Consider the following 27559-nt stretch of genomic DNA (forward strand, 5'->3'; position numbering starts at 1 on the left):
CTGCATTACGGTCCTTTTACGTCAGGAAGATGGCGGCCACCAGCTGTCCATGTGCTTGTTTATAAACATGAAATGACATTTGGACATTTTCTAAACCCTGTCATGCAAGTTAGTGATCATATAGAAAATGGGAAAGTCGAAGAAAAAGAAATTCAGGGCTGCTAAAGCCGAACCAACGGGATTAACAAGCGTAAAGGAGATAGAAACGCAAATTGAGAATTTTGTTCCGAATGCACATGGCACAGTTTCGGATGTTATAGAACAGGTGGGTAACTAAGTAAAAGAATTGATGGAGACTGTTTTTGGTAGGCCTTGCGTAGGACTGTTGGAAATGCCATTGATACATCGATGAACTATGACACAGTCTGTAACTTGAAGATGAATGTAGTGTCAAGGACGGATCCATGCATTCACGGAAGCCGAGAGCCGCGATTGTTTCTACAGTCATGTTCCATGTCTTGTGTTGGAGCCAATGACGGCTCACGGCTAGTGAACCTTAGCAGGGGAGGATACAGCTTTTTGAGAAAGGGGGGGTGCACACTATTGAGAAAAGGGTGGGGTGCACACTTCATTTCCACCCGAGTTTCAATGGTCATATAACAAACTTTCGGGACAAAAGGAGGGGTGCGCACCCCTGCACCCCCCCTCTCGATCCGCCTATGCTTAGGTCTATTCCAGGTTAACAAGTATTTGTTGTACATGGCAATTTAAGGTACCTGTCAAAGTATTATGCATATCTGACAACTGATTTGCAGTATTTCATTTTGTCACTATTTCTGAGTTTAAATGATTATCAGGGTTTTTTTTAAACTGATACAAGTATCCTGGGCGAATACAAGAGCGAGCTGAGAATGTTTTCATCTACCTTCCTGTTAATTATTCCATCCCTCATGAACATGTTGGAGGTGGGGTAACCAATGGTGTCCACCATCATGATATTGCAGGAATATTGCTAATATTGGCATACAACCATACTCATTCACGGACTCATGAACTTGCTACAAGTGGCTGATGACATACCAGGGGAATCAAGTCAGATGGAAGGGGTGATTAGGGTGGTCCAAGGAGATTTGCTGCAGTTCACAACTTAATCAAGAAAATATTTAAACAGATTGGGCTTTTGGGTATTTTTCTGTATTTTATCAGGTTTTTGGCTAAGCATCCATGAATTAACAGGAAATAGTTCCAACCACTGAGAAAAACACACACGTTATGTAGAATCATAATATTATGTCAGTACTAACTATTAAAATAAAACACATTGCCATTCTTCTCCAGTCAAGACTTATTATTTGGCATGAATCTGTTTGGGTTGGAGAGATTATTCACTTCAGAACCAGTGTATGAAATAAGCCAAAACCCCAGCCAGACATCAGGGCTGTAACTTCAAAATGTTACTAGTCCAAAATGGATTTAACCAGACCAGACACCAAGATATGACTGAGATGTATATAACATCTAAATTTTTACCAGACCATCAGGCTGGCTAGCTGTAATTCTAGACCGTCCGTCTGAAATCTAACCCATCTCGGGCGGTAGGACAGGCCTTATTTCATACACTGTCAGAACAAATGAGAATTGTAAACAACTGAACAGATTAGCAGCCTGTCTGTTCTGGTTTTGAGACTAGATGTAATTCATACAGGGGTTATCTGTCCACATCACTTGCTGTTCAATAGACTGCACGTGCATAAATGATGACTATACCTGCGTCATCATCCTGTAGGTTACTGCTTTGTAGCAGGCTGTACCAGTGGTTTAGTGTTGGCGCTTTCCTCTGAAGACCCAGGTTTGATTCTCCGCCAGACTAAAAAGTGTGATGCTCCTTAGCATTCTCCATTATAACATGCAAGACTATAGTGGGAGGCAGTAAAAAAGAACCCTCTGTTCGGATTCAGTATTACTACTGGGTTATAAAATCAGGATTTGCCTGTCTATAGAGTTATCTCCCCTTAGTGCCATTCATAATCTGAGCACTTTATATGAGAATCCAGCTAGACTCTCAGAGACATTTGTCTTGATTGTTCATCATGTTCATTCATATTGGTTGTTGCAGCTTCAGAGTGTGAACGTTGAGACCCGAGAATGTGGCTGTTCCACCCTAGCCAACCTGGTCAGCCAGCCGGAGGTTATTCCTCTACTCCTACAACACAACATTGTCAAGATCGTCGGTCCCTTGATAGTAGATCCTAGTCCCCACATCAGACATGTATCACTGGGAGCTTTGAGGTAAGACATATGTTCTGTATACCACCATGTGTTCTTTATTCCAAGATATTAATCATGTTAATGAAAAGTAGTGAGAATAAACTTACATGTTACCATGGTTACAATATAAACATTGATTATGAGTAAATTATATAACTTTGCATGACATTTTCTGTACTAAGAGCTTTGAGGTAAGACTTGTCAGAGAGAGTTCTATGCTCAATAAAGTGTTCATTATTCTGAAATAAATTAAAAGTAATAAGACTAAACTTACATGTTACCATGGTTACATGCTGAACATTGGTTATGAGTAAGTAAATACTTTTATATGACATTGCATGCACTAGGAGCTTTAAGGTACCTTGACATGTGTCAGAGAGCGTTTGGGATACAATCAAGTGTTCATTATTCCAAGATAAATGAAAAGTAATAAGACAAAATTTACATGGTTATATTCTCCATATTGATCATGAGTATATAACATGCCTGAGTTCTATATACCCGTGAAGGTCCGGGTTAGAATGAACCTTCAGTGACCCATGCTTGTCGTAAGAGGCGACTTACGGGATCGGGTGGTCAGGCTCGCTTGCTTGGTTGTCACATGTCATCGGTTCCCAATAGCGCAGATCAATGCTCATGCTGTTGATCACTGGATTGTCTGGTCCAGACTCGATTATTTACAGACCGCCGCCATATAGCTGGAATATTGCTGAGTGCGGCGTAAAACTAAACTCACTCACTCACTCACTCTGAGTTCTATGTACAATCAAGCTTTCATTATTCTGAGATAAATGAAGGTAATAAGATCAAATTTACATGTTACCATGGTTACATTCTCCATATTGATTATGAGTATATAACATGTCTGAGTTCTATATACAACCAAGTGTTTATTATTCTAAGATAAATGAAGGTAATAAGACCAGATTTACATGTTACCATGATTACATTCTGAACATTGATTATTAAGGCCTTATAGGACACTTTGACATGTTCAGTTTTGATATTTTATGTATGTGTAGAAACCTGAGTGTAAGCGGCAGCCATGAGGTCTGTGAGGAGATGGTACAGAAGGATGTCCTTACACCACTTGTCGCACTCTTCCAGAAGGTGAGCCACACTTCATTCATTATGTCCTCAACTTGTGATGTGAAGACCCGGGTTAGAACTGGCCTCGATTTCTCAAAACAAACTGAAGGTTTTACTCAAATTTCAAACTGAGTTTGACAATTTGAAAAAGCTGAATTTTTAACTCAGCTGCTTTTTTAAAATAAAAATGACCAAACAACTTAAGTAATCTATCCACCAAACTCAACTTGTCTACTATGTTAGAGTTTAATATCGATTTCAGTTCATTCTGGAAAATGCATTTTCTGGCATTTTCTCTAATTTGAGTAAAAACTCTAACTTAAGTCAAAACTTAGACTTAAATTTGTTTTGAGAAATCGGGGTTTGGTCTTCAGCAACCTGTACTTTTGAAAGGCGACTAACAATATCAGGTGGTCAGACTTGCTGACTTGGTTGACACATGTCATCGTATCCAACTTGCATAAATCGATGCTTATGCTGTTGATCACTGGACTGTCTCGTCCAGATTTGATTATTTACAGACTGCTGGAATATAGCTGAGTGCAGCATTCTACAACAAAGAAACAAATATTATGTTCTGAACTCCCAACATTTTGTTCAAGGGCCCCTCAACATCAGTTTTTGTCTGAAGTGACACATGTTCACGTATTGTATTACGGACATTATTTGGTCACAGCTTATCTAGAAAATTAGAAAAACCACTCCCATTTGTCGCAATTACCACAAAACATGATCCCAACATTGCTTTTGATGCATCCATGCCTATGAGAATGTCCTTAGTACACATGGATGTCTGTCTTCAGTATGGTGTAGGCTGGCTGCCAAACAAGAAGGAGAAGAATGTCAAACATAACGACACTCCAGAGAACATCTACACAGAGGCAGTGCACCTGCTGTGGAACCTTTGGTAAGATGTCTCACATAGTTATTGGATTCTATTTTAAGAGTAAACCTAAACAGGACATATGTTCCCAATAGCTCCTAGAAGCCATGATACCACCTGTGCCCCTTAAATGTTTATTGGGGCGGTGGGGTAGCCTAGGGGTTAAGGCGTTCGCTCATCACGCTGAAAACCCAGGTACGATTCCCCACATGGGCACAATGTGTTAAGTCCATTTCTGGTGTCCCCCGCCGTGATATTGCTGGGATATTGCTAAAAGCGGCGTAAAACTAAACTCACTCACTCACTTAAATGTTTATCATACCTGTAGGTAGAGATATATATGTATAGAAGTATGTTTTATCTTTTGTCATGTTTTTACAAGCAATGAAAGCATTGAAACATGATCTGTCATCGTAAAATGTTCTCTGAACATTGTCATCTACTAACTATTTGGACTTGAAATGTACCAGCTTTGACGGAATTACAGTGATGCTAAACATTACTGCTTTGGATAATAGATGCAGGACGGTGGGTTAGCCTCGTCGTTAAAGCGTTCACTCATCACGTCGAGGACTCAGGTTCAATCACACACATGGGTACAATGTGTGAAGCCCATTTCTGATGCCCCAGCCATGATATCGCTGGACTATTGCGAAAAGTGGTGTAAAACCAAATTCATTCCCTCGCTCATAAGAGGTACAGTTTTTAGCCTGTTCAGGTTCATGTTTACAGTGAGAGCAGCGACATGGCAGTGAAGCGTGTTCAACAAGGAAACTCTAGTACAGTACCTGCTGCCATGTCTACAGCATGAACTGTATGGCTTCTCTACAGCCATAGCAGTAGGTAGGTACATCGTCAAAGTCCATAGTTAAGTCTAAATAGGCAATTTGTATATCATTGTGGTGAACGCCATGCAGGCAGTTTATATGCTTTGATATTCCAAGGTTTATATACCTTCTTATTCCCAAGGGGTTATATGCCTTCAGATTCTCAGGGGGTTATATACCTTCATGTTCCCAGGGGATTATATTCCTTCATATGCCCAGGGGGCTATATTCCTTCATATTCTCAGGGGGTTATATACCTACATGTTCCCAGGGGGTTATCACGATATGGCTGAAATATTGCTGATGTGACGTTAAATATTAACTCACTCACTCACTCCCAGGGGGTTATATACCTTCATATTCCCAGTGTTATATATCTTCATATTCCACGTTTTATAAACCTTCATATTCCCAGTGTTATATACCTTCATATACTCAACTGCCAGTTTAACATATTCAAGGAATACATGCCCCTCAGATTGAAAAGGTGGTGGGGTAACCTAGAGGTTAAAGCATTCGTTCATCATCTAGAAGACCCGGGTCCATTTCCTCACATTTCTGGTGTCCCCTGAATGCCATGTTCAGATTCTGAAAGGCACCAAACTCTGAGTATGTTTCTACAATTTTGTTTGATAATTTTCTCACCAAATCTGTGACTCACCATGAGGGTCCTTAAATATGAAAAAATTTAAACTTATCCTGTCTCATGGTATGCACCTCTCTTCTTCTTCTATGACCATGTGTGGAAACGTGCTGTAGGTTAAGTTGAATCAAAGCTTTCTGGCCTCTAACCACCTGACATCTGCCCCCACTCCGATAGCATGACCTGTCAATCATCTCATAAGCATGCCGGTTGCTCAGATGATCACATGACGCTCTGTGCCTGTCATTCTCTTTCATGTCGCTACACCGAGTGGACGTGTGTTGTTCTCTCAGTTAGACATTACTTGATTGTCAATATGGGCAAATCGAATCGAAGTTCTTCTAAGAAACGCAAGCATTGTGATAAGTGCAACAGAAAAATGTTTCTGTTGCAGATCCACAGACTTTGTGTGTGGATTGTATGGGGTCGCATCAGTGTTCTGTTTGTTCACACCTGAATGATGATGATTTTTCTGAATATCGACGGGTCGCATCTTCAACTTCTAAACGTGCTAAATCTGAACGCCGTTCAAAGAGAGCAGTTCATCGATCTAAATCACCGTCCCCGGACAAAGATATTTTAGAGGTGGCCTCAGACTCTTACTTGAGTGAGAATCTCCGTCGTCTCTTCCATCCTCAAACGTCCAGTCCCGTCTCCAGACAAGATTTTTCTCCTCAGAGACTGGTAGTGCTAACAACCTCTGCAGTGCAGTCTCGACCTTCTACATTGGTGACGATTTCACAGACCCCTAGTTTGCCTCCGGTGGTTGTTTCCAGTGCACCGCTTTGGTTGGGTGCTCCACCCCCCTCTGCTATGGTGGGTGCGCTTGGTCAAAGCGTTCACTCTCATTTGGCAAGTGCAGTAAGTTCAGCGCTTTCTACCACAGGGATCAGTTCGGCGCTTTCAACCTATGCGCCGCTTGCTTCCAATGCTGTGCTTTGTTCCAGTTCGGCACTCTCATGTCCTCCTGTTGTGGCTCCAGGCATGCCGATAGTATCCAATGCAGCGCTTTCTACACCTTTCCCGCACATCGCCCCACCTGCCTATGGACCGCTGCTTACTTCCAGTGCGCCGCTTGCTACCAGAGTGATGCTTGCCTTCCATTCATCGCTTACTTCCAATTCGCTGCTTACTTTCAATGCGCCGCTTACTTCCAATGTGCCGCTTGTATTCAATGTGTCGCTCTTACATGGACCACCGTTGCCTCCTTTGCCTGGTTATCCTGTATCACATAACCTCCCTCTACAGTGGCGGGTGTGAGTTCGGCGCTCTCTCTTTCTGTGGGGATCTTCACTAGTGAACTACCTTTTGTTGAATACACGGTCTACCACCTAGTGCGCCACTTGCTACCAATGTGGTGCTTCCTTCCTATGCGCCGCTTACAACTACGAAAGGGGTATTTCGTGCTTCATGATGAACATGATCAATTATACCTCCTGTATATTCCGGTATCTACGTCTACGGCTCCTTCCAAGCCTATTTAACCGGTATCATGGAATCCATCATCCGATGTTACAGCATCTCAGCCTTTTGATTTTGATTCCATTGTTTGGGCATTGGCCTAAGCACTGGGTCAGCTACTTCCAGTTCCGGCTACGAGCGCTCAATCAGCTGGCCCTCCGACCATGCCTGTTCAATCTCTTGATGTAGTCCTCCCGTCAGCTATGCCTTCTTCTACTTCGGATGGTACTTTAACATCCAAGGTTAGTGTTGATTCTGTCGAATCGTCTCAGTTGCTGATTTGGATTGCTGATAAACTCTGTCTACCTCGAAGTAATTCGCCAGTGGACTGGGTGATTTCGGTTCCATTACATTTCCTCCTCATCCCTGTATTACCCAGCTTGCTGCTTCTCTAGATGAGGCGTTTGACAACCTTCGGAAAGTCAAGGATGTTTTTTCTGCACCTCGTTTAAACTTGGCGTCTTCTCATTTCCATGGATTCTCCACTTTGATTGCATTCCCGCCTGTGGATGATGACATTGCTTTTTTGGGAAAGAAACCAAGAGCGTATTCTCCCTTTTTGGTGGAAGACCGAGAATTGTCGCATTTGGATGGCGCCATTTGCAAGATTTTGGCGCCCCTCAACATGGTGTAAACAGCAACGGAAGCGATGGCCATGTCTGTATCCAATGCAGTCTCTCCTCAACAAGCTTATGTTCAGGCCTCGATGGTTTTATTGCAAGGTCAATTTCAATTCGGCATAGGGGTCCTCTTCACTTATCCTCCTGGGAGGATAGGTTTTGCACGGATCTCTTCCGCCAACCCTGGTCTGGCAGGTCGCTCAATGGGGCTATACGTGAGGTAGCAACCAAGGTCGGACTGGATGCTCATCTTCAAGTCTCTGTGGAGCTGTTAAAGTTCCAGCGTTTACAAGCGTCCAGCCCGATATGTTCCTAACAACCCAGACTTGTGATCAGGACCTTCCAGTTCCTTTGGAGGGAGAGGCTCGTTCAGAGGGCGTGGCGGTCGTCTTCTCGACCAGCTCCCGGATCCGAGCAGTCCTCCGCGATGAGAGCCGACAAACATTGACTTACAGATATTTCAGCACGACTGGGTCCTTCCACCTCCAGTCGTGCCTGTCAAGGATTCCCTCGTAGGCGGAAGACTTGGGGTTTATGCCTGCAATTTGACTATCTTTGACAACCCTTATGTGCTTTCCACTTTGTCCAAGGGATTTCGACTTCTGGTAATAGGCAACTCGCCTCTTACTCTGCTTCCAGACCGCAGGACGTATCCCGCTTCTCAGACAGCTGTCCTACAGTCCACCATAGAGACTCTTGCGATGGAATCCCTAGGTCCGGCTCCTGACCACCCGGGGTTCTCTCACAAGGCCATCTATGGCCGACAAGTGAGTATGATTGCCGATGGTTTGGGGGAAAATGTCTGCATACTGTCGAGGAAATGATTTGTAGATGTTGCAATAAGTTTTTAGACCAGTGGAATGGCGCTACCGATCGAATCTAGCCCTATATAGGTGCTGTCAACGTGGCTGAAATTAATAAACGAATTAAAAAGGTGAGTTTTCGCTGTCTTGGGTGATCCATGATTTTGGCTTGGAATTGCGGAAGTTGCTGTTTTCGGTGAGTCGTGGCGTATAACTTTTGAAATAATGATCCGATTGTGACCATTTTTAGCTCATTTTGTAGGGAAATCAACTCGCTTTTGATCCGTAGGCCTCGACGGGGCCGTAAAAATAGTTTACGTGGTGAAATCTAACTTAGATTGAGGAGGGGTGGTTCCGTCGTTACATCCCTTTCCTTTTAAATAGTACTAGGGTAGGGTCTATATACCTATATGTCTTTCAAACGCTGTTTCTAAGCATGACACGCCCCAGTGGCTTTATCAAGATTTGGCGGTTATTTCCCCTTGCACTCGCGCAACCCAGGACTCTTCGTCAATGGCAAGAACTCCTGGGTCTACTGACGTCGGCCCAGGCCCTCAGGGCTCAACTCTTCACTTGTTTCTGGCTCCACACATGGTGGGCGATCCGCTTGCTCTGATCGTCCTACCTCTGGCACTCCATCCACATCTCCAATGGTGGATGGAAGAATTGAACAACTGCGGTGGAGTTTGTTTGAGGCCGTTCGTCCCGACTCACCACCTGTACGTGGACGCGTCTCTACATGGGTGGGGCTGCTCACCTTCTCGATCAGCAAGTGGCAGGGCAGGGCAGGGAAGACCACGCCTGTCACATCAACTTATTGGAGCTCAGGGCCGTGATTCTAGCAATCACGCATTGGCAACACCTTCTACAGTCAGCCACACTAATGGTTTGATCAGACAATGTGGTAGTCGTATGGACACATCAATCGGATGGGGTCTACAGGGTCTCCTCAACTCCTACAATGGACAAAACGGCTTTTCCAGTTGTTGGACTCTCTCAACATCACAGTTCGGGCCAACCACATCCCAGGAGTGAAGAACGTGATTCAGCGCTCTCATATCCTCCTGTGGTGGCTCCAGGCATGCCGGTAGTATCCAATGCAGCGCTTTCTACACCTTTCCCCTACATCGCTCCACCTGCCTATGGACCGCCGCTTCTCCTTCATCCATCCCCGAAGGAGTGGAAACTGCATCCGCAGGTGTTCCAGACTTTGTGCTTTCTGATGACGAACCAGACAGTGGATCTGTTCGCCACTCGCTTCAACCACCAGCTGCCTCTGTTTGTGTCTCCGATTCTGGATCCGTTGGCTTGGGGACATGACGCTGTAGCCATTCCATGGGATGACCAAAACGCGTACACGTTTCTGCCAGTGGCCCAAATTCCACACATACTACTGAAACTATGCACGACGCAGAGGATAACACTGCTTTTGGTCGCGCCATACTGGCCGGAAGTTGGTTTGTAGATCTACAAGGATTGGCCGATCCAAGTCCGGCACCACTTCCGATCGCGCAGATCTACTGATTAATTCTCACTCCAATCAGCTGCATTGGTCTCTGCTCACACTCCATCTTCACGCCTGACGCATTTACAGAAGGCGCTAACTGCTAAGGGATATTCCAAGCGAGTCGCTACAGCTATCACCACGGCGCATCGAACTTCCACCCGGTCACTCTATGATAACAAGTGGAAGAATTTTTAGGCGTATTGCAAAACGAAGGGTATAACATCTCCTACTATACTACTGCTTCACCACAGATGGTTGCGGAATGCCTGCAACATCTTCGAACTACAAAGAAGCTGAAAGGTTCTACATTATCTACATACCTGGTCGCCCTTAACACCCTTATTGCACCGGCTTCAGGCGTGAAGGTGTCTACTATCCCTGAGCTCCAGTCTCTCCTCAGATCTTACAAAGTTGCTGACCAATCCCGGAATTTCCGACCGCCAGCTTTGGACCGTTCCGTGGTGCTGAACCATCTTACGTCAGCGGACTATGAGCCCTTGGAGGAGAAGAACTTTGAACATGTCACCTTTAAGACTTCTTTCTCATGGCTTTGGCTACTGCTGCTCGCATCTCCGAGTTACACGCCCTAGATGTCTCTAGGGTGCGTTTTGAGAGGTCCAGACATGCTCAAGTATTTCTTAGTTTGCGGTGGGATTTTGTCGCCAAGAACTAATTGCCAGGACAGCCAGAGCGCACTTAACGATCCCGCCGCTGTCCACTATCTTGGGTCCTGACGAACATTTGTCACTTTGTCATGTTCGGGCATTACGGATATACTTGGATGCTTCCAAGGACCAATGTAGTTTGCGTAAAAGATTCTTTATTCCGCTGTCTACTGCCTCCAATTCTGCCTCCAAGTTTCTCGCACCACTCTGGCGTTTTTATGCGTTCCACCATCTTGCGCAGACCTTCCTCGACCCATGACGGCGAATCCTCACGAGACCCGGGCCTTAGCTTCTACCATGGCGCTCCATAGGAACTGCTCCCTTGCTGCCATCATGGGGAGATGTTTTTGGAGATCGGACACAGTCTTCACCTCCCACTATCTTTGAGATCTCTCAGTTACGGACGTGGAAGGTCTGCACCAGTTCGGTCCTCTGGTCTTGGCTCAGCAGCTGTCGTCGACCCGTACTCGCAGATGAGAAGCAATCCTTCCTCCCGTCGGCTTGCTCTATGTACATAAATAAAAGATATCGATGTTATCCAGATCTTGGTACTTTTTTCATTTTGGCATAGACCACCTCACCTAGGGAACTAGGCCGTGTCTGCACTGTCATAGATATGACTGGATAGACTGAGAGGCCAGTCTTGTGCTACATGCAGATGTGGTCAACACTCCGCTTACTGACCTCTACTCTCTGAGCAATTACGTCAGTGAAATGTTGATTTCCGATTACCTGGTAAGTTACCTGTGGTAAGTTAGGGGGATTGGTACTGAACGTTAAACGAGTTGAGCAACCGGGCTGTTCCTTCTTTCACCACCTTCCAGCGTGTGTCTGTGGAGGATAGTTTCGAAGCAGGGGCTGTCCAGATTAATGTCTTCGACTTCAATTTACTGGGGCCACTTGATAAATCACAGGGAGGCGAGGTCTACTTGCCAAACTGCGTCCGTTTGCTTGTGAAAAGTTGCAGCTCACGTTAAGCCGGGACTGCCCACTCCCTAGACTTTTTGTGCTGTGTAAGCTAAGGGGTTATCAGAAGCGGCCCATTGCAAGTTCGGAGTTAGCATATCGGGAGTTGGTGCTTTCTCCTGGCCTCCTTGTGTTATGCGACCTCACGGTTGTAGAGTTGGCACAGGGTAATCTGCGGCCCTCCATTCAACTGTGGGATAATGCATACCGTGAGATGGGATAAGTTTAAAAATTTGGAAATTTTAACTATAAATTGTATGTTTATATACTTATCCTATCTCACGCCATGGATACCCACCTGACCTGCCCCACATCACAGATTACTGGAAGCTCCAAGATGAGAATGACAGGCACAGAGCGTCATGTGATCATCTGAGCAACCGGCCCGTTTATGAGATGATTGACAGGTCGTGCTATCGGAGTGGGGGCAGAGATCAGGTGGTTAGAGTCCAGAAAGCTTTGATTCAATTTACCCTACAGCACGTTTCCACACATGGGCGTAGAAGAAGATAGGTGCATACCATGAGACAGGATAAGTGTGTAAATATATACAGTTGATAGTTAACATTTCTAACTTTGAGTAAGGAAAGTTTGCTGTTGCTCTGTAGATCATTAGTTATCAATGTGTGAGTAACTACGTACACACAGACACACACGCACATGCGCGAATGGCATTCCATAGGTAACTAATTACACAAAATAAAAATAATATGATGGTGTTTTCAGCTCAATGTCTCCATGCAGTAACAGAAAACAACAAGATGGCTGCCGAGTATTGTCAGACAGGCAATACATTAGCACTGCTCAGCCAGTTGATAACACCAGTTGAATCGGCTGATAGTATCCAGCTCAGCACACTTGTAACAGGTCAGTGGATATCTAGGCAGCAAAGCTTTGAAGGCAGCCCTGTTGAAAAAGCCATGGCTGTTATTGTTCAAATTGTAATGAAATGTTTGGATGAGTGTTTTTTACTCATTACAGTGCTCCTGTTTTCAAGATAATTAACTTTGTGCATTTAGCTTGCTGCATCTCTGCCCTTAGCCAATACTACCCTCATTAGACATCCTTTTGCCTTTAGACTCTGGAGGGGCAGTGGGGTAGCCTAGTGGTTAAAGCGTTGGCTTGTCACGCCTAAGACCAGGGTTCGAATCCCCACATGGGTACAATGTGTGAAGCCCATTTCTGGTGTCCCCTGCCGTGATGTTGCTGGAATATTGCTAAAAGCGGCGTAAAACCAAACTCAGTCAGTCAGTTAGACTCTGGACCAGGTTCTGAAATTCTTTGAAAATATGTTTCCTCACATAGTAAACTATCATTAGCAACCAGAGATGCAGTTGCACTTGAATCATTGCAGGAATCCTGATCAATATCAGCGACCCGCAGCAACCCCAGACCCCGATAGCATCCCTCGTCCACACACTAGCCACTGTCCTGTCAGTTGACGTCACAAACCTGATCGGGGAGGCGACACAGAATGGAAGTCTGGTAGGTGATGCTGTGTCTACTTGTGGCCCTTTTCTGGGGTCCCCCGCCGTGATATTGCTGGAATATTGCGAAAAGCGGCGGAAAACTAAACACACTCACTACTTGTGGCTATGCAGACCCGTGAAGATCCGGGTTAGAATTGATGTTCAGTAACCCATGCTTGTCAGAAGAGGCGACTAACGGGATCGGGTGGTCAGGCTCGCTGACTTGGTTGACACATGTCATCGTATCCCAATTGCGTAGATTGATGCTCATACTGTTAATCACTGGATTGTCTGGTCCAGACTGCCGCCGTATAGCTGGAATATTGCTGAGTGCGGCATAAAACTAAACTCACTCACTCAATGATCAAGTGATAAACATGGATCCATACCCAGGACCCTTCTGCCGCCAATGTTCATGTTAAGGTTTCAATTTGAATGTCAGTTCTAGGGTGCTCTCTTGAAGCGGCAATGTATCTCTCATGTAGTCAACTTGTCATGTTTCACACAGTCATGCATACGACACAGGATGCCCGGTAGCATAACCATGATAAAGTCTGTTCCCGTTATCTCAATACTCTGACTTTGCTACTAGCCCAATGGTTAAAGTGTTTGTTTGTCATACGAAAATCCAAGTTCGATTCCTCACATGGGTACAATGTGCGAAGCCCTTTTCTGGGGTCTCCCAATGTGATATTACTATCTTATTGTTTAAAGCTGTGTAAAACACTCACTCACTCACTCTGGCAAGGTTTTAACAGATACAAAATATTCATTCAATATACATAAACAAAACTGTAAGTAGACATAGATAATTTGCACTGCAAGTGGAAATGTGTAAAAGTGTGGTCAGTTTCAATATTTAGAAATAATTGAACTTGCAGGATGTGCCTGACAACTACCGATATACTGTGTTCTCATATTGCAGAGTGATTCTGGTGTTAGTGATGAAGCCAGCGTTGCACACCAAAGGGTAACTAACAATAAGTTATAGATGATCATGTGTAATGATTTAAAGACACTGTATGTCTGTGTCCCCCTGTCTGTCTGTCCAATATGGGTTGACATAGTTATTATCCCCCGCAACGCGTTTTGCAGGGGGTATTAAAATGGACTCTGTCTGTCCGTCCATCCGTCCGTCCGTCCATCCGTGCACATTTGTCTTTTCCGGAGCAGAACTCTAAAACCATTCACTATTTCTTCACCAAACTTGGCACATAGATTGGTCTGGTGGTGTACTGGTGCCTTTTGGTAGTTTTGGAATTCTGAATAAAATATTTTTGGCTTTTCCATGGCAACAAGTTTGACTTAGCCTGAAATTGGTGGTAGTGTTTTTTTCCCGAGCTGAACTTTAAAACCCTTTCAATACTCTCCTTCCACTTTTCTATATACACACCTTAATATTTGACATAATCATAACTCGAAGACATAATCATGAAGAGTATTTTGCCATTGCGGGGGATATTGATGACTTTGTCTTCTTGTCAAATCTAATTCTGAATCCCCAAAGGAAGTTGTGGCAGTAAGATGATGCCTTTTATCAACATTCAGTATTTATGATAGAGAACTAAAGGACAACTCAGCCTAGACTGATGTGAAAATATGACTACAATATGACTTGGAAGCTTGTTGAACATATCCTGCATGCCATATTTGTTGTCAGGGTGCCGAGCCTCAAGGCAAGCTGAAGGAGGTGAATCAGATTGTCTCCGCCCAGCAGACCAGCCTAGAAATTATTGCCAACCTGTGCTGTGTTGGGGGTAAGTTTAGCCAGATATTTAGTTGTTCCAGTGTCAGTTAGTTTCATTTTCCAGATGATTAATCGGTCAATGAAGGATGACATGGTGATGATGTTATTTCATTTCTGTTGGAGAATACATTGACTGGCTTATTATCCTGTTCCCACCATTGTGTTGCCAGGGTCATGTTTTCATCATTCTGTTCCTAAGGTCATGCTCCTGGCATTCTGTTCAAAGGACCATGTTCCTATCATTGTGTTCCTAGGACCATGTTCCTATCATTGTGTTCCAAGGACCATGTTCCTATCATTGTGTTCCAAGGACCATGTTCCTATCATTGTGTTCCAAGGACCATGTTCCTATCATTGTGTTCCAAGGACCATGTTCCTATCATTGTGTTCCAAGGACCATGTTCCTATCATTGTGTTCCCAGGATCATGTTCCTATCATGATGTTCCTAGGACCATGTTCCTATCATTGTGTTCCTAGGACCATGTTCCTATCATTGTGTTCCTAGGACCATGTTCCTATCATTGTGTTCCTAAGACCATGTTCCTATCATTGTGTTCCTAGGACCATCTTCCTATCATTGTGTTCCTAGGACCATGTTCCTATCATTGTGTTCCTAGGACCATGTTCCTATCATTGTGTTCCAAGGACCATCTTCCTATCATAGTGTTCCTAGGACCATGTTCCTATCATGGTTTTCCTAGGGCCTTGTTCTTATCATGGTGTTCCTAGGACATGTTCCTATCATTGTGTTCCTAGGACCATGTTCTGATCATTGTGTTCCAAGGACCATGTTCCTATCATTGTGTTCCAAGGACCATGTTCCTATCTTTGTGTTCCTAAGACCATGTTCCTATCATTGTGTTCCTAGGACCATGTTCCTATCATTGTGTTCCTAGGACCATGTTCCTATCATTGTGTTCCTAGGACCATGTTCCTATCATTGTTGTTGTGTTCCTAAGACCATGTTCCTATCTTTGTGTTCAGAGGGACCATGTTCCTATCATTGTGTTCTGTAGGGACCATGTTCCTATCTTTGTGTTCCTAAGACCATGTTCGATCTTTTTGTTCCAAGGACCATCTTCCTATCATTGTGTTCCAAGGACCATCTTCCTATCATTGTGTTCCAAGGACCATGTTCCTATCATTGTGTTCCTAAGACCATGTTCCTATCATTGTGTTCCAAGGACCATGTTCCTATCATTGTGTTCCTAGGACCATGTTCCTATCATTGTGTTCCGAGGACCATGTTCCTATCATTGTGTTCCTAAGACCATGTTCCTATCATTGTGTTCCAAGGACCATGTTCCTATCATTGTGTTCCAAGGACCATGTTCCTATCTTTGTGTTCCTAAGATCATGTTCCTATCATTTGTCTTCCAAGGACCATCTTCCTATCATTGTGTTCGAGGTGGTGGGGTAGCCTAGTGGTTAAAGCGTTATTTCGTCACGAAGGCCGGGTTCGATTCCCCACATTAGTACAATTTGAAGCCCTTTTCTGGTGTCCCCGGCCGTGATATTGCTGGAATATTGCTTAAAAGCGGCAGAAAAACCATACTCAGTCAGTATCATTGTGTTCCTAGGACCATGTTCCTATCATTGTTTTCCTAGGGCCTTGTTCTTATCATGGTGTTCCTAGGACATGTTCCTATCATGGTGTTCCTAGGACCATGTTCTGATCATTGTGTTCCAAGGACCATGTTCCTATCATTTTGTTCCTAAGACCATGTTCCTATCATTGTGTTCCGAGGGACCATGTTCCTATCATGGTGTTCCGAGGACCTTGTTCCTATCATTATGTTCCAAGGACCATGTTCCTATCATTGTGTTCCTAAGATCATGTTCCTATCATGGTGTTCCAAGGATCATGTTCCTATCATGGTGTTCCTAGGACCATGTTCCTATCATGGTGTTCCTAAGACCTTGTTCCTATCATTGTGTTCCAAGGACAATGTTCCTATCATGGTGTTCCAAAGATCATGTTCCTATCATTGTGTTCCGAGGACCATCTTCCTATCATTGTGTTCCAAGGACCATGTTCCTATCATTGTGTTCCTAAGACCATGTTCCTATCATTGTGTTCCAAGGACCATCTTCCTATCATTGTGTTCCTAGGACCATGTTCCTATCATTGTGTTCCAAGGACCATGTTCCTATCATTGTGTTCCTAAGACCATGTTCCTATCATTGTGTTCCAAGGACCATCTTCCTATCATTGTGTTCCAAGGACCATGTTCCTATCATTGTGTTCCAAAGACCATGTTCCTATCATTGTGTTCCTAGGACCATCTTCCTATCATTGTGTTCCAAGGACCATGTTCCTATCATTGTGTTCCTAGGACCATGTTCCTATCATTGTGTTCCAAGGACCATCTTCCTATCATTGTGTTCCAAGGACCATCTTTCCTATCATGGTGTTCCTAGGATCATGTTCCTATCATGGTTTTCCTAGGGCCTTGTTCTTATCATGGTGTTCCTATCATGGTGTTTCTAGGACCATGTTCTGATCATTGTGTTCCAAGGACCATGTTCCTATCATTGTGTTCCTAGGACCATCTTCCTATCATTGTGTTCCTAGGACCATGTTCCTATCATTGTGTTCCAAGGACCATGTTCCTATCATTGTGTTCCTAGGACCATCTTCCTATCATTGTGTTCCCAGGACCATCTTCCTATCATGGTGTTCGAGAACCATGTTTCTATAATGGTGTTCCTTGGACCTTGTTCCTATCATTATGTTCCAAGGACCATGTTCCTATCATGATGTTCCTAGGACCATGATCCTATCATTGTGTTCCCAGGACCATGTTCCTATCATGATGTTCGAGGGACCATGTTCCTATCATTGTGTTCCAAGGACCATGTTCCTATCATGATGTTCCTAGGACCATGTTCCTATCATTGTGTTTCTAGGACCTTGTTGCTATCTTTTGTTCCCAGGACCATCTTCCTACCATTGTGTTCCCAGGACCATGTTCCTATCATTGTGTTCCAAGGACCATGTTCCTATCATTGTGTTCCTAGGACCATGTGCTGATCATTGTGTTCCAAGGACCATCTTCCTATCATTGTGTTCCTAGGACCATGTGCTGATCATTGTGTTCCAAGGACCATGTTCTGATCATTGTGTTCCAAGGACCATCTTCCTATCATTGTGTTCCTAGGACCATGTTCTGATCATTGTGTTCCAAGGACCATGTTCCTATCATTGTGTTCCTGGAGTTGTTCCCAGTGTTCCCAGCAGGTTTTCCTCAGAGGCATGTTCAACACATTGCTCAATGTTCTGTCTTTCCACACAGATGATGACTGGGAGGATGTCAGCATCGACTCAGGCTCATCTGATGACATGGCTGTTGACATGAACATGGGGGAGGACGTCAGTGAGGAATTTGTAAGTATATTAACTTACAGGTACTAATTCTACTTTACCCAACGTAAATACGAGGGTCTTTTTTGTAGAGATCAGTAACACAAAGTCAGCTTATAGATAAGTATTTCAACATGTACCTTCTTTACGTGTCTTTCAGTGACATTAAATAAGCTGATGGAAGTAATTTATAGATATCAAATTCTGCAACATTTGAGTAAATTGTTTCTCCATCATCAGGTGAATGGGTGCTAGGATACAGATAGCTTATGTATGTAATGTAGCAACAACAAAAAGTAATGATAATGTACAGTCTAAGTAAACTTAGGCTCAGTATTATTCATTACACTGCAATACTGAGTCTAACAAAACCTTGTGGAAGGTCGTGTCAGGTAACCTTTTCAATGGACCAATCAGAACACAGCTTACCAAATCGTGACAGTTGACATTTGCACATACCTTTTGAACTTTTACCTTGAAAAGGTTTGTACCCGAGCGATTCGAGATGCTATTTTTCTGTATGATCGCTTCCAAGTGATGCACATGGAGCACGCCACAAGAGTGAGTAAACAGTCGCTGAGGAATAGCGTTTTGTCAGTATTCAAGGATGTCAGCTTGCGGAAATATTAGCTAATGATAGCCATGTCAACAGAAGCTCAAAAGCGTATATTCTGCAGGTCCTATATCTGTGTTTTATCGTGTTTTCATTTGTTATTAGATCAGTGTTGGCAATGGTAATGGGCGAAGAGAATATCCATTTTGTAAGTCCCGGCCAAACCCAAAATAGTAGCCGTTGTCTGATTGGTTAAATATGTTCATCCGTCTAAGCGTTTGATTGAATTTGGTCATAGGTCGCTCAAAGGTTACCTGGACGTGACCTTCAACAGTTTTTTGTTAGACTCAGTATAGCAGTGTAACGAGATAATACTGAGCCTAAGTTCTTAGACTGTGATAATGTAGGTCATACTAACAAGTCAATTGTTAATTAGTACTCACTATAGATTTTCAGGGCGATGGGGTTGCCTAGTGGTTAAAGCATTTGCTTGTCATGCCAAAGACCGGGTTTGATTCCCCACATGGCCCAATGTGTGAAGCCCATTTGTGGTGTCTCCTGCTGTGATATTGCTGGAATATTGCTAAAAGATGCGTAAAACTAAACTCACTCATTCACCCACTCACCCTATAGGTTTCAGACAGGCTCCAAAGATTATATGTGCATGTATTGTTTGTGCCAGAGTCCGGTTTGCGTGCCAACAGAAATCCAGGGCGCCCTGCTGAACGAAGATATCCTCACAAAGGTAAGCATACCCTTGGAGACGTCACCATGTGTTGGTCAACTTGCAGCAAAATGACCATCACAAGATCGCAGTGATTTGAGTGCCAAGATCTAGGACTAATTTCTGTCATAACATAATAACATGTAAGATTTCAATGATTATGATTGCGATAATGAAGTCCATCTGTTGGTGATGATTGACTGAGTGAATATGCTGGTGTAATTAATTTGCGCATAAATTTGTTGATGTTGATTTGTCAGGTTTTGAACAAGGCCCAACCTGTAGAGGAGAGCAAACAGATTGTGCTCAACAACTGTGTCGGGGGCAAGAAAATAGCAAACAGGTAGTTTAAATAACATTTTTGCAATATTCTGTATATTCTGAAAAACATCAGGACATTTCTGGTCTTTGAATAGCTGACCTTGATTGACAAGGTCAAATTCACTTGAAAAGACTTAAGACAGTTTCATTATATTTTGTCAGATACCTGGTTCCAGCCAGGTTCATGATTCTCGCTTGACAGCTGTGAATGATGGTGTAAAGCTTCGGGTTCGTATTGGTCTTCAGCAACCCATGCTTGCCGTAAGAGGCGACTAACATGGTTCACGGACTTGTTTAACACAAGTTGCATAGATCGATGCATATGATGTTGATCACTGGATTGTCTGGTCCAGACTTGATTATTAACAGACTGCCACCATATAGCTGGAATATTTCTGAGTGCAGCTTTAAACAACAAACACAACAACTGAAATAGACTTCAATGAGTAATCAACATTGATAATGGCTAGCAAGGTCCCTTGAAAATGACTGCTGATAGTATCAATGATAGCATTTTCCAGCAGAGTTACCGTTATGCGTCTGCTAGACAAGACGATGATACAGTGTGGTGTTTTGTGTAGTCTGCTGCGAGTCCAGACCCATGCCCTGCTATGCCTCAACAACATCCTCAACACAATGTCTGCCGATGCTCTGGGTGGGCTCCTACCGCTGCACAAGATGTGGGACGGGCTGGTGCAGCTCTCCAACTCAACACAAGGTGGGTAGCACTCACTGGGTAGTTCTTGGTGGAGGGTATGAGGTGTGAAGCCCATTTCTAGTGTCCCTTGCAGTGGCTTTGCTGAATATTGCTAAAACTAAACTCATTCATTCACTCACTGACTCGTCATATCAATCACTGGTTGATCTGGTCCACTGAAATTTCAGTACAAAACAACTGAAAGAATTAACCGAGACAGCAACTGCTTGTTTGCTATTCTCGAAGTATATGAATGAGTAAGAGAAAAGTAGAACTCTCTGGATAACAACTTCTTGTTTATTGCAATAGTGACATCGCTAAGTTCTCATACTCAACTACGTGTTGCTTATATTGAATGGAAAACACATATACTGTGAGACCTCGGATACCCGGATCCCAGATATCCGGAAACCTCGCCTTCCGGTCAATTTTTAGAGAAAACCAATCTCTTATGTCATAAAAGTGACTGTCTATAATGGATATTCGGTTTCCGTTTCCCGGACCCTATATTTTACAAACCAACCGGCTAAATCAACACAAAATTTACTCGCTTATCCGCATGAAGCTTTGATCTAACGCTGACCGTGTGAAGGGTCCCAGGTGTTTTGACACGAGACATAGTCTGCTATTCCGGATTAATGATCGGTCAGCAAGGTATTGGTGGTGATTAGTAGGCCTAGCTGACACATTGAGTTCTAACTGTTAAGTTGTTTATTCAGTCAAAGCAATAAAAGTGCAGTGTCTCGATATTCAAGTCAAAATGTCCGTCGTGTTGCAAAGCAGCGGCGCCCAGTGTAAGCAGTCCTCAATGAAAGACTTTTTCAAAACTGAATAATTGTAAAGGTATGATTGTTATGTTGTGATGCTGTTTTTTAATGTCTATACATGTACAATAAAGGCTTGACGATCATAAACATTTTGGATTATCCTAAACGTGTATGAAAACCAAAAATCCAGATATCTGGATGATTTACGTAAAAACAAATGTGTCCGGATATCAGGTCTCACTGTACACATTATGTGTGTGCAATAATTTTAAAAGCAACTTCAAACCCCTCATCACATGATCTATACTGAATGATATGCGACGTATCACACTCTCTGTTTCAGCCAAGTCTCACCTTGAGTTCAAACCCCTTATCACATGATCTATACTGAATGATATGTGACGTATCACACTCTCTGTTTCAGCCAAGTCTCACCTTGAGTTCAAACCCCTTATCACATGATCTCTACTGAATGATATGCGACGTATCACACTCTCTGTTTCAGCCAAGTCTCACCTTGAGCTGCTGGAGGCAGTGACCAGCGCCATGAGAGCAGTCATACAGAAACTGGCCCAGCTTCAGTCCCCCAAGGTGATGATAGTCTCAACATTACGTCTCACTTGTGTCAGTCTACATCAGCTTGTATTGTTTGGCAAAGACTTGATTGTTATAAGTTATGTAACATGGTGATAGGGCTGGAAGACTGGTGACAATGTGTGAAGCCGATTTCAATGTGTGTCTCCACCGTGATATTGCTGGAATATTGCTAAAAGCGTTGTAAAAGCATACTCAATCACTGGTGACTGTTGCATGAAGCAAATTCCACTCACTCGCTCACTCACTCACTCACTCACTCACTCACTCACTCACTCACTCACTCACTCACTCACTCACTCACTCACTCACTCACTCACTCACTCACTCACTGTTGTTTCAGTTCTCGGAGGTCACAATCGCTGACCTGCAGTTCCTGTTTGCCCTGAGCCACCAGGGCCGGGAACGCCAATGTCCGGGTGAACGCTGTTCGCTGCGTGGCCACTATAGGTGGACTTCTGGCCAAACTAACAACACCACACCCACTGCTGAAGGTAAGACCTAGCACTGAAGCAGTTGCAACTCCCATCCCCATCCACTGACTTAGCAACATAGTGCTGTGGTCAATTTGTGTAGGTGAAAGAATAGTTTGGTTCTGTAGCTAGAAGAAGCATAAAGGTTTGTAAATTAATTTGAAATTACTTGGTTAATTGCTTGGTTATGACTAAATTTGATTGTAAACAATCATTCATTCCCTCACTCATACACTCAAGATGGATTAATATGACTGATCTTTGCTATTGCCAGGACATAGGGCACTTCCTGTTGGAGGTGATTGGACGTGACTCAGAACTGTGGGTAGTGGCAGAGGCCTTGGACTCTGTGTTTGACGTCTTCGCAGAGGATCATATTGACCCAATCGTACGAGAGATAGCCCTGGTTGAAAAGCTGAAAAACTTCAGACCAATGCTAATATCACGGGTAAATATCTTAACAATAAAACAAATAAACCAAACCTGATTATTTACAGGCTTTGGAATATAGCTTAAATACCACTGAAAATTGATAGTGGTAATAACGGTACAGTGGCACATGTAACGTCACTTGCCCTTATAATTTTCCCACTATACCGACCGCTTTCTTGCTGATTTTTTAAATAAACAACATAATTAACATTTGAAAGTCAACTGGACACCAGTACAGTGTGATATACAAATTTGCTTGCCCGACAGAAAACAACGACTGGACTCGGACGTCGGGCAATGCGTTATTTCCACCCCTGCAGGGGTTAGAACATCTCCCATTTTCCCCGACTGGCAAGATTGACTGGTGCCTGATAGCAACTGATGTTGTTAGACAATAAATGTTCTCATTTCTTTCGAAATATTTGTTCCCAGACCAAGTTTGGTATAAAAACTTTCAATGTATCTGAATTTCTGGTTCCTACTATACATATCCTGCAAATATAGTTTAAAAGAGCCTTGTCTTGATTATGCTGACTCGGTGAAACAAAAACAGCCTTCAGAGCCAGAAGTAAGCATGACCTGTCAACACACAAAATGGTGCCATGTGCTCTAGTGCTATATGCTTATGCATTGTATACAAAAATATTGGGACACTCATTTTGATTACAAATTTAGGGACTGAACAAGTTCTTCCCATATGCATGCCAAAATCCAGTGATCACATGGTCAATTCCCAGATTCTGATCACTGGGTCATTCCCAGATTCAAACACTGACCATATTCTAGGTGTCAGCACTATACCATGCTGGTCAGTGTCACCAAGGTCGTAAACGTCAAGGAAATCAATTCAGGCCTCCCCTCCACATTAAGCTGAAATATAGTTCAAAACATGGTTAAAACTTACAAATGCTTGTTCACTTGTTAAAGTATGTACCATCATTAATGACACATAATGTGAGCGATTCCAGGTTAGTATTGGTCACAGGGGCTTGTAACCCTAAAAACTGCCATCAAGGTATATACTGTCACTGACGGGGTCTTAGCACTATATAAAAGGAAAGGGATGTAACGAGGTCAACACACCAGGTTCGTTTCAGGGCGAATTCAACAATACTCACTGTATTTATCCCATTTAAAGTTGCACACATTTCAAGCCAATAGATTTACCTACAAAATGACACATACAGCACAAAAATCAAAGCAGTACTTTGGGAGCTAGGGTCTTCGAAAGCTCGAAAAATCGTGAGTTCTCTATTCCGAGCCAAAATCCCCGCTCAGAATTTGTAGCGGTAACTCACCAATTTTCTTGTTAATTCACAGTATACACATACGACATTCAGCAAAACATGTTGACCTGATGGCACCTGTCAGCACGCCAGTCACCATTCTTTCGGAGATACTTACATCTCACTGTCATAATGAGTTTACGTACATTTATTCATCGCAAACAGAATTGTGTCATGCCCGTTTGCCATTGACGACCTTGGCCTTAAAGTGCCCCGCACTGAAAAGAGTCAGCGATTTGATGGGACATATTTTATTTTTAGCCAATGTGCTCCCTTGCTCTTTTAAGTGCAGGGCATACAGCTGGAATATTGCGGTGTTAGGCAGTAGACAACAACCAAACCAAAACAACAAATATAATGAATTGCTCTGTGAGGTTACAGCTGTAATGGAGGTGGTGATCTTGGTCCTCTATGTCTTTGTTTTCTGCTGCAGATAAACAGCGAACGAGGGAGACTGGGAGAACACGTAGCCCTCATCAGCATGGTGCGCACAAACCTGAAGCGATTTATTGACTACAAGGCCTCTCATTGAAACATCGCAGTTGGGTCTTTTGATGCATAACAAACTTTATTGCAGACTTTTACTTATCTTCTGTAAATGTATGGTACCAATGCCAGGATTTTCCCAAACACAGGCCAACAGTTTCATTGCATCTGTAATTGTTTTGAAAGAGTTTATTGTAATATAAGAAAATTATAAATATATCCAGTTAAAGGTTTTTAAAGGGCTCTTCATTATGTGCTGAAAGTAATGATATGGACAGTGGTGACTTCAGGGGCTGCATATTTGCTTTGAAATATTTATTAAGAAACGTAATACTATATATCTGAGCGTCAGCAAATCTGTTATGTAGCTTTTTCCTTTTTAAAAGACAAAGGTTATGAAGTCATTAAATGATCTCAGTTATGTCAATGATGTTAAGTTGTGTGCCTAAATAGAGCTTTCATTGATGTAAGATCCAACCAAGTGCTGCCTCACAAACATGTACATTTAGAGATGTAGTGTGTTTCTAATCGTCCGACTGAGAGGTATGCATAATACTTAAGGGCCCGTTTCACAAAGTTCTCAGAAGCCCAAGATCTCTAAACTTTTCTCATAGCATTCGTACTTCCTATGTTACAGCATATAAGGTACGAATGCTACGAGATAAGTTACAAGATCTTAGGCTTACGAGAGCTTTGTGAAACTGAGCCCAGTCACCCATTCAACAAAGCTGTCTTGTATGTTAACATGGACAGCCATTGTTTAGTGGAGGGAGAGAGCCAGAACCTGTAAGTGTTGGGAGTAGAGGGGTGGGGGGGATAGTGGTCAATGTTTCTAGATCCATCTGAATGACGAGTTGGTCAAAGTTAGTGAGTTGAAACGACATCAGGTTCAAGATTAATGAATAAATCTAATAATAATAATAATACATGCATTTATAAAGTGCAGCAATTCACAAATATGATGAGCTCTGTGCGCTAGCTGAGAATTCATCGCTGGAACTTGTAGTCCTGATCAAACAAGTATGTCTTTAGCCGTGATTTAAAAGAAGAGACAGTGAAGGCAGTTTTGATGGTATCTGGAAGACAGTTCCTGATTAGATGCAGCTGTGAAGGAAAAGCATCTTTTTCCAAAAGTAGACGATTTGATCTGAACAGAGAAGAAATGTTGACATACATGCTCATGTATGTGGCTGCTGGTATTAGCCTAAGCCCGATCCACAAAGTGATATTAGCACTAAGGTGATCGTAAATTCCATACTATTACACACACTTACGATTGTTGTAGCACTATGATCGCTGTGTGGGACGTGACCCTGGGCTAGTGCTGGTATTTGGTGCTGGCGCACTTGAGATACAACTTTGCAGTTCAACATGTATACACCATCAGACGCAGTATACTGACTTCAATGACCTTGTGTTATTCCCTAAATGCAAGCAGACGGCAGGTTAAAAAATGCCATCTGTTTAAATCTTGGGTATGATGCAGACGGGAGTTTGAACCACCAAATTCCAGTCTTAGGGCAGACACTCTGACCCACAGACCATGAGGCGGTCCATTGAGAGATAGTAATATGGCATTCTGCACACAGGATCACATGTCATAATTGTCCATAGTTGCCTTACATGCCGATCAGGGAAACAGTGCCGATACATACAGGACACTATTCTGTTTGGGGGCGGTGGGGTAGTCTAGTGGTTAATGCGTTCGCTTGTCACGCCAAAGACCTGGATTCGATTCCCCACACTCACTATTCTGTTTGTTTCCTATGATTTCAGTGAAAGCATGGACAAATGCATGTTGGGACATTTGTACAGGAAGGGCATTAATCATTGTATAATTATTCTATCATTCTGAAAAAATCTCCTATGAAATTGCTTTGCAGTCAAACTTCCAAGAATGTATTACAATGTGGGTTGACTGTTTTACAATTTTATCTTGTTGGTATTGTTTTAATGTATACAGTCAGAATGTGATTTGAGGGAATGCCTCAGTGTCCAAATGTTTACAGCTCTGAAACCAAATTTGGCAGTTCATATCTTAGAATTGGTCTAAGGGTTCTTAGACTCTGAAATTCACTTTGTTTTTATGTAGATTTACTTGTTTGGACAGCATTTTGGGGTATGAATAACACTTTAACTGCAGAACAGATGAGGCAGGCTCAACTAACACTCACTGTTTCTTAAGGTATTTTGTGTCCTGCCAACCAGGATTTGTTTTCTTAAACCAGGAAGTTGAGGAGGTCACGTCTTGTACTTCTCAGTGATGTCTTTGTTGTCAGACATGCATGGTCTGAGTGTGTCCTATGTACATGTACAAGCAAGTGGTACTAACACTGTGCTAGGAGGATGCCATGTAAGGTTGAAAGTTCAGTTAAGTGAAGAGGTAGGGGTGTTGTCATTCCCTTGTCGAGCATTACACCAAATTCTTTATACATGAACCATGTATAGGAATTGTTACATGAATGCAATAAAACCTTTCCCAATGTTGTGTTTTCTATCGTCTCATTGGCACATTGATGACCCTTCCAAATTGATACCGTGAAAATCTGGGTTGGAATAGGTCTTAAGCAACCCATGCTTGTTGTAAGTGGCAACATACAAGATCAGGTTCAAGCCAGCTTGGTTGACACATGTCATCGTATCCCAAGCAATGGTCATAATGTTGATCACTGGATTGTCTGGTCCAGACTTGCTTATTTACAGACCGGAGCCATATAGCTGGAATATTACTGAGTGCGTCGTTAAACAGAAAAACTTCCAATTGAGTTTCCATTATCACATGACACATGGATCCTCATGATGTTGATCACTGGATTGTCTGGTCCAGACTTGATTGCCACCATTTAGCTGGAATATTGCTGTTCCAACTGAGTTTCCATTGACATTAATGGCCCATCCACATTGAGTTTCCATTGTCTCATGGATGCTCATGATGTTGATCACTAGATTGTCTGGTCCAGACTTTTTACATAC

The 27559-nt window shown here is 43.0% G+C and overlaps 1 protein-coding gene across 1 annotated transcript; it reads left to right on the plus strand.

The window, feature by feature from the left end:
- Nucleotides 1–27070, plus strand: LOC124285567 (HEAT repeat-containing protein 3-like). The gene is given in 21 exon segments (XM_046721821.1): nt 1–265; nt 2057–2229; nt 3231–3318; nt 4101–4204; nt 4913–4934; nt 4936–5023; nt 8371–8517; nt 9614–9991; nt 12399–12539; nt 13027–13157; nt 14067–14111; nt 14802–14898; nt 18186–18277; nt 19489–19551; nt 19791–19873; nt 20433–20569; nt 21821–21906; nt 22253–22314; nt 22316–22403; nt 22657–22830; nt 24534–27070. Coding segments are annotated over 21 exon segments (2436 nt in total). The 5' UTR covers nt 1–127; the 3' UTR covers nt 24633–27070.
- The last annotated feature ends 489 nt before the right edge of the window (nt 27071–27559 follow it).

This window comes from Haliotis rubra, unplaced genomic scaffold, assembly GCF_003918875.1.
Source record: "Haliotis rubra isolate DU_JTF1 unplaced genomic scaffold, ASM391887v1 Scf11, whole genome shotgun sequence".
In the NCBI taxonomy this organism is placed as follows: Eukaryota; Metazoa; Mollusca; class Gastropoda; order Lepetellida; family Haliotidae; genus Haliotis; species Haliotis rubra.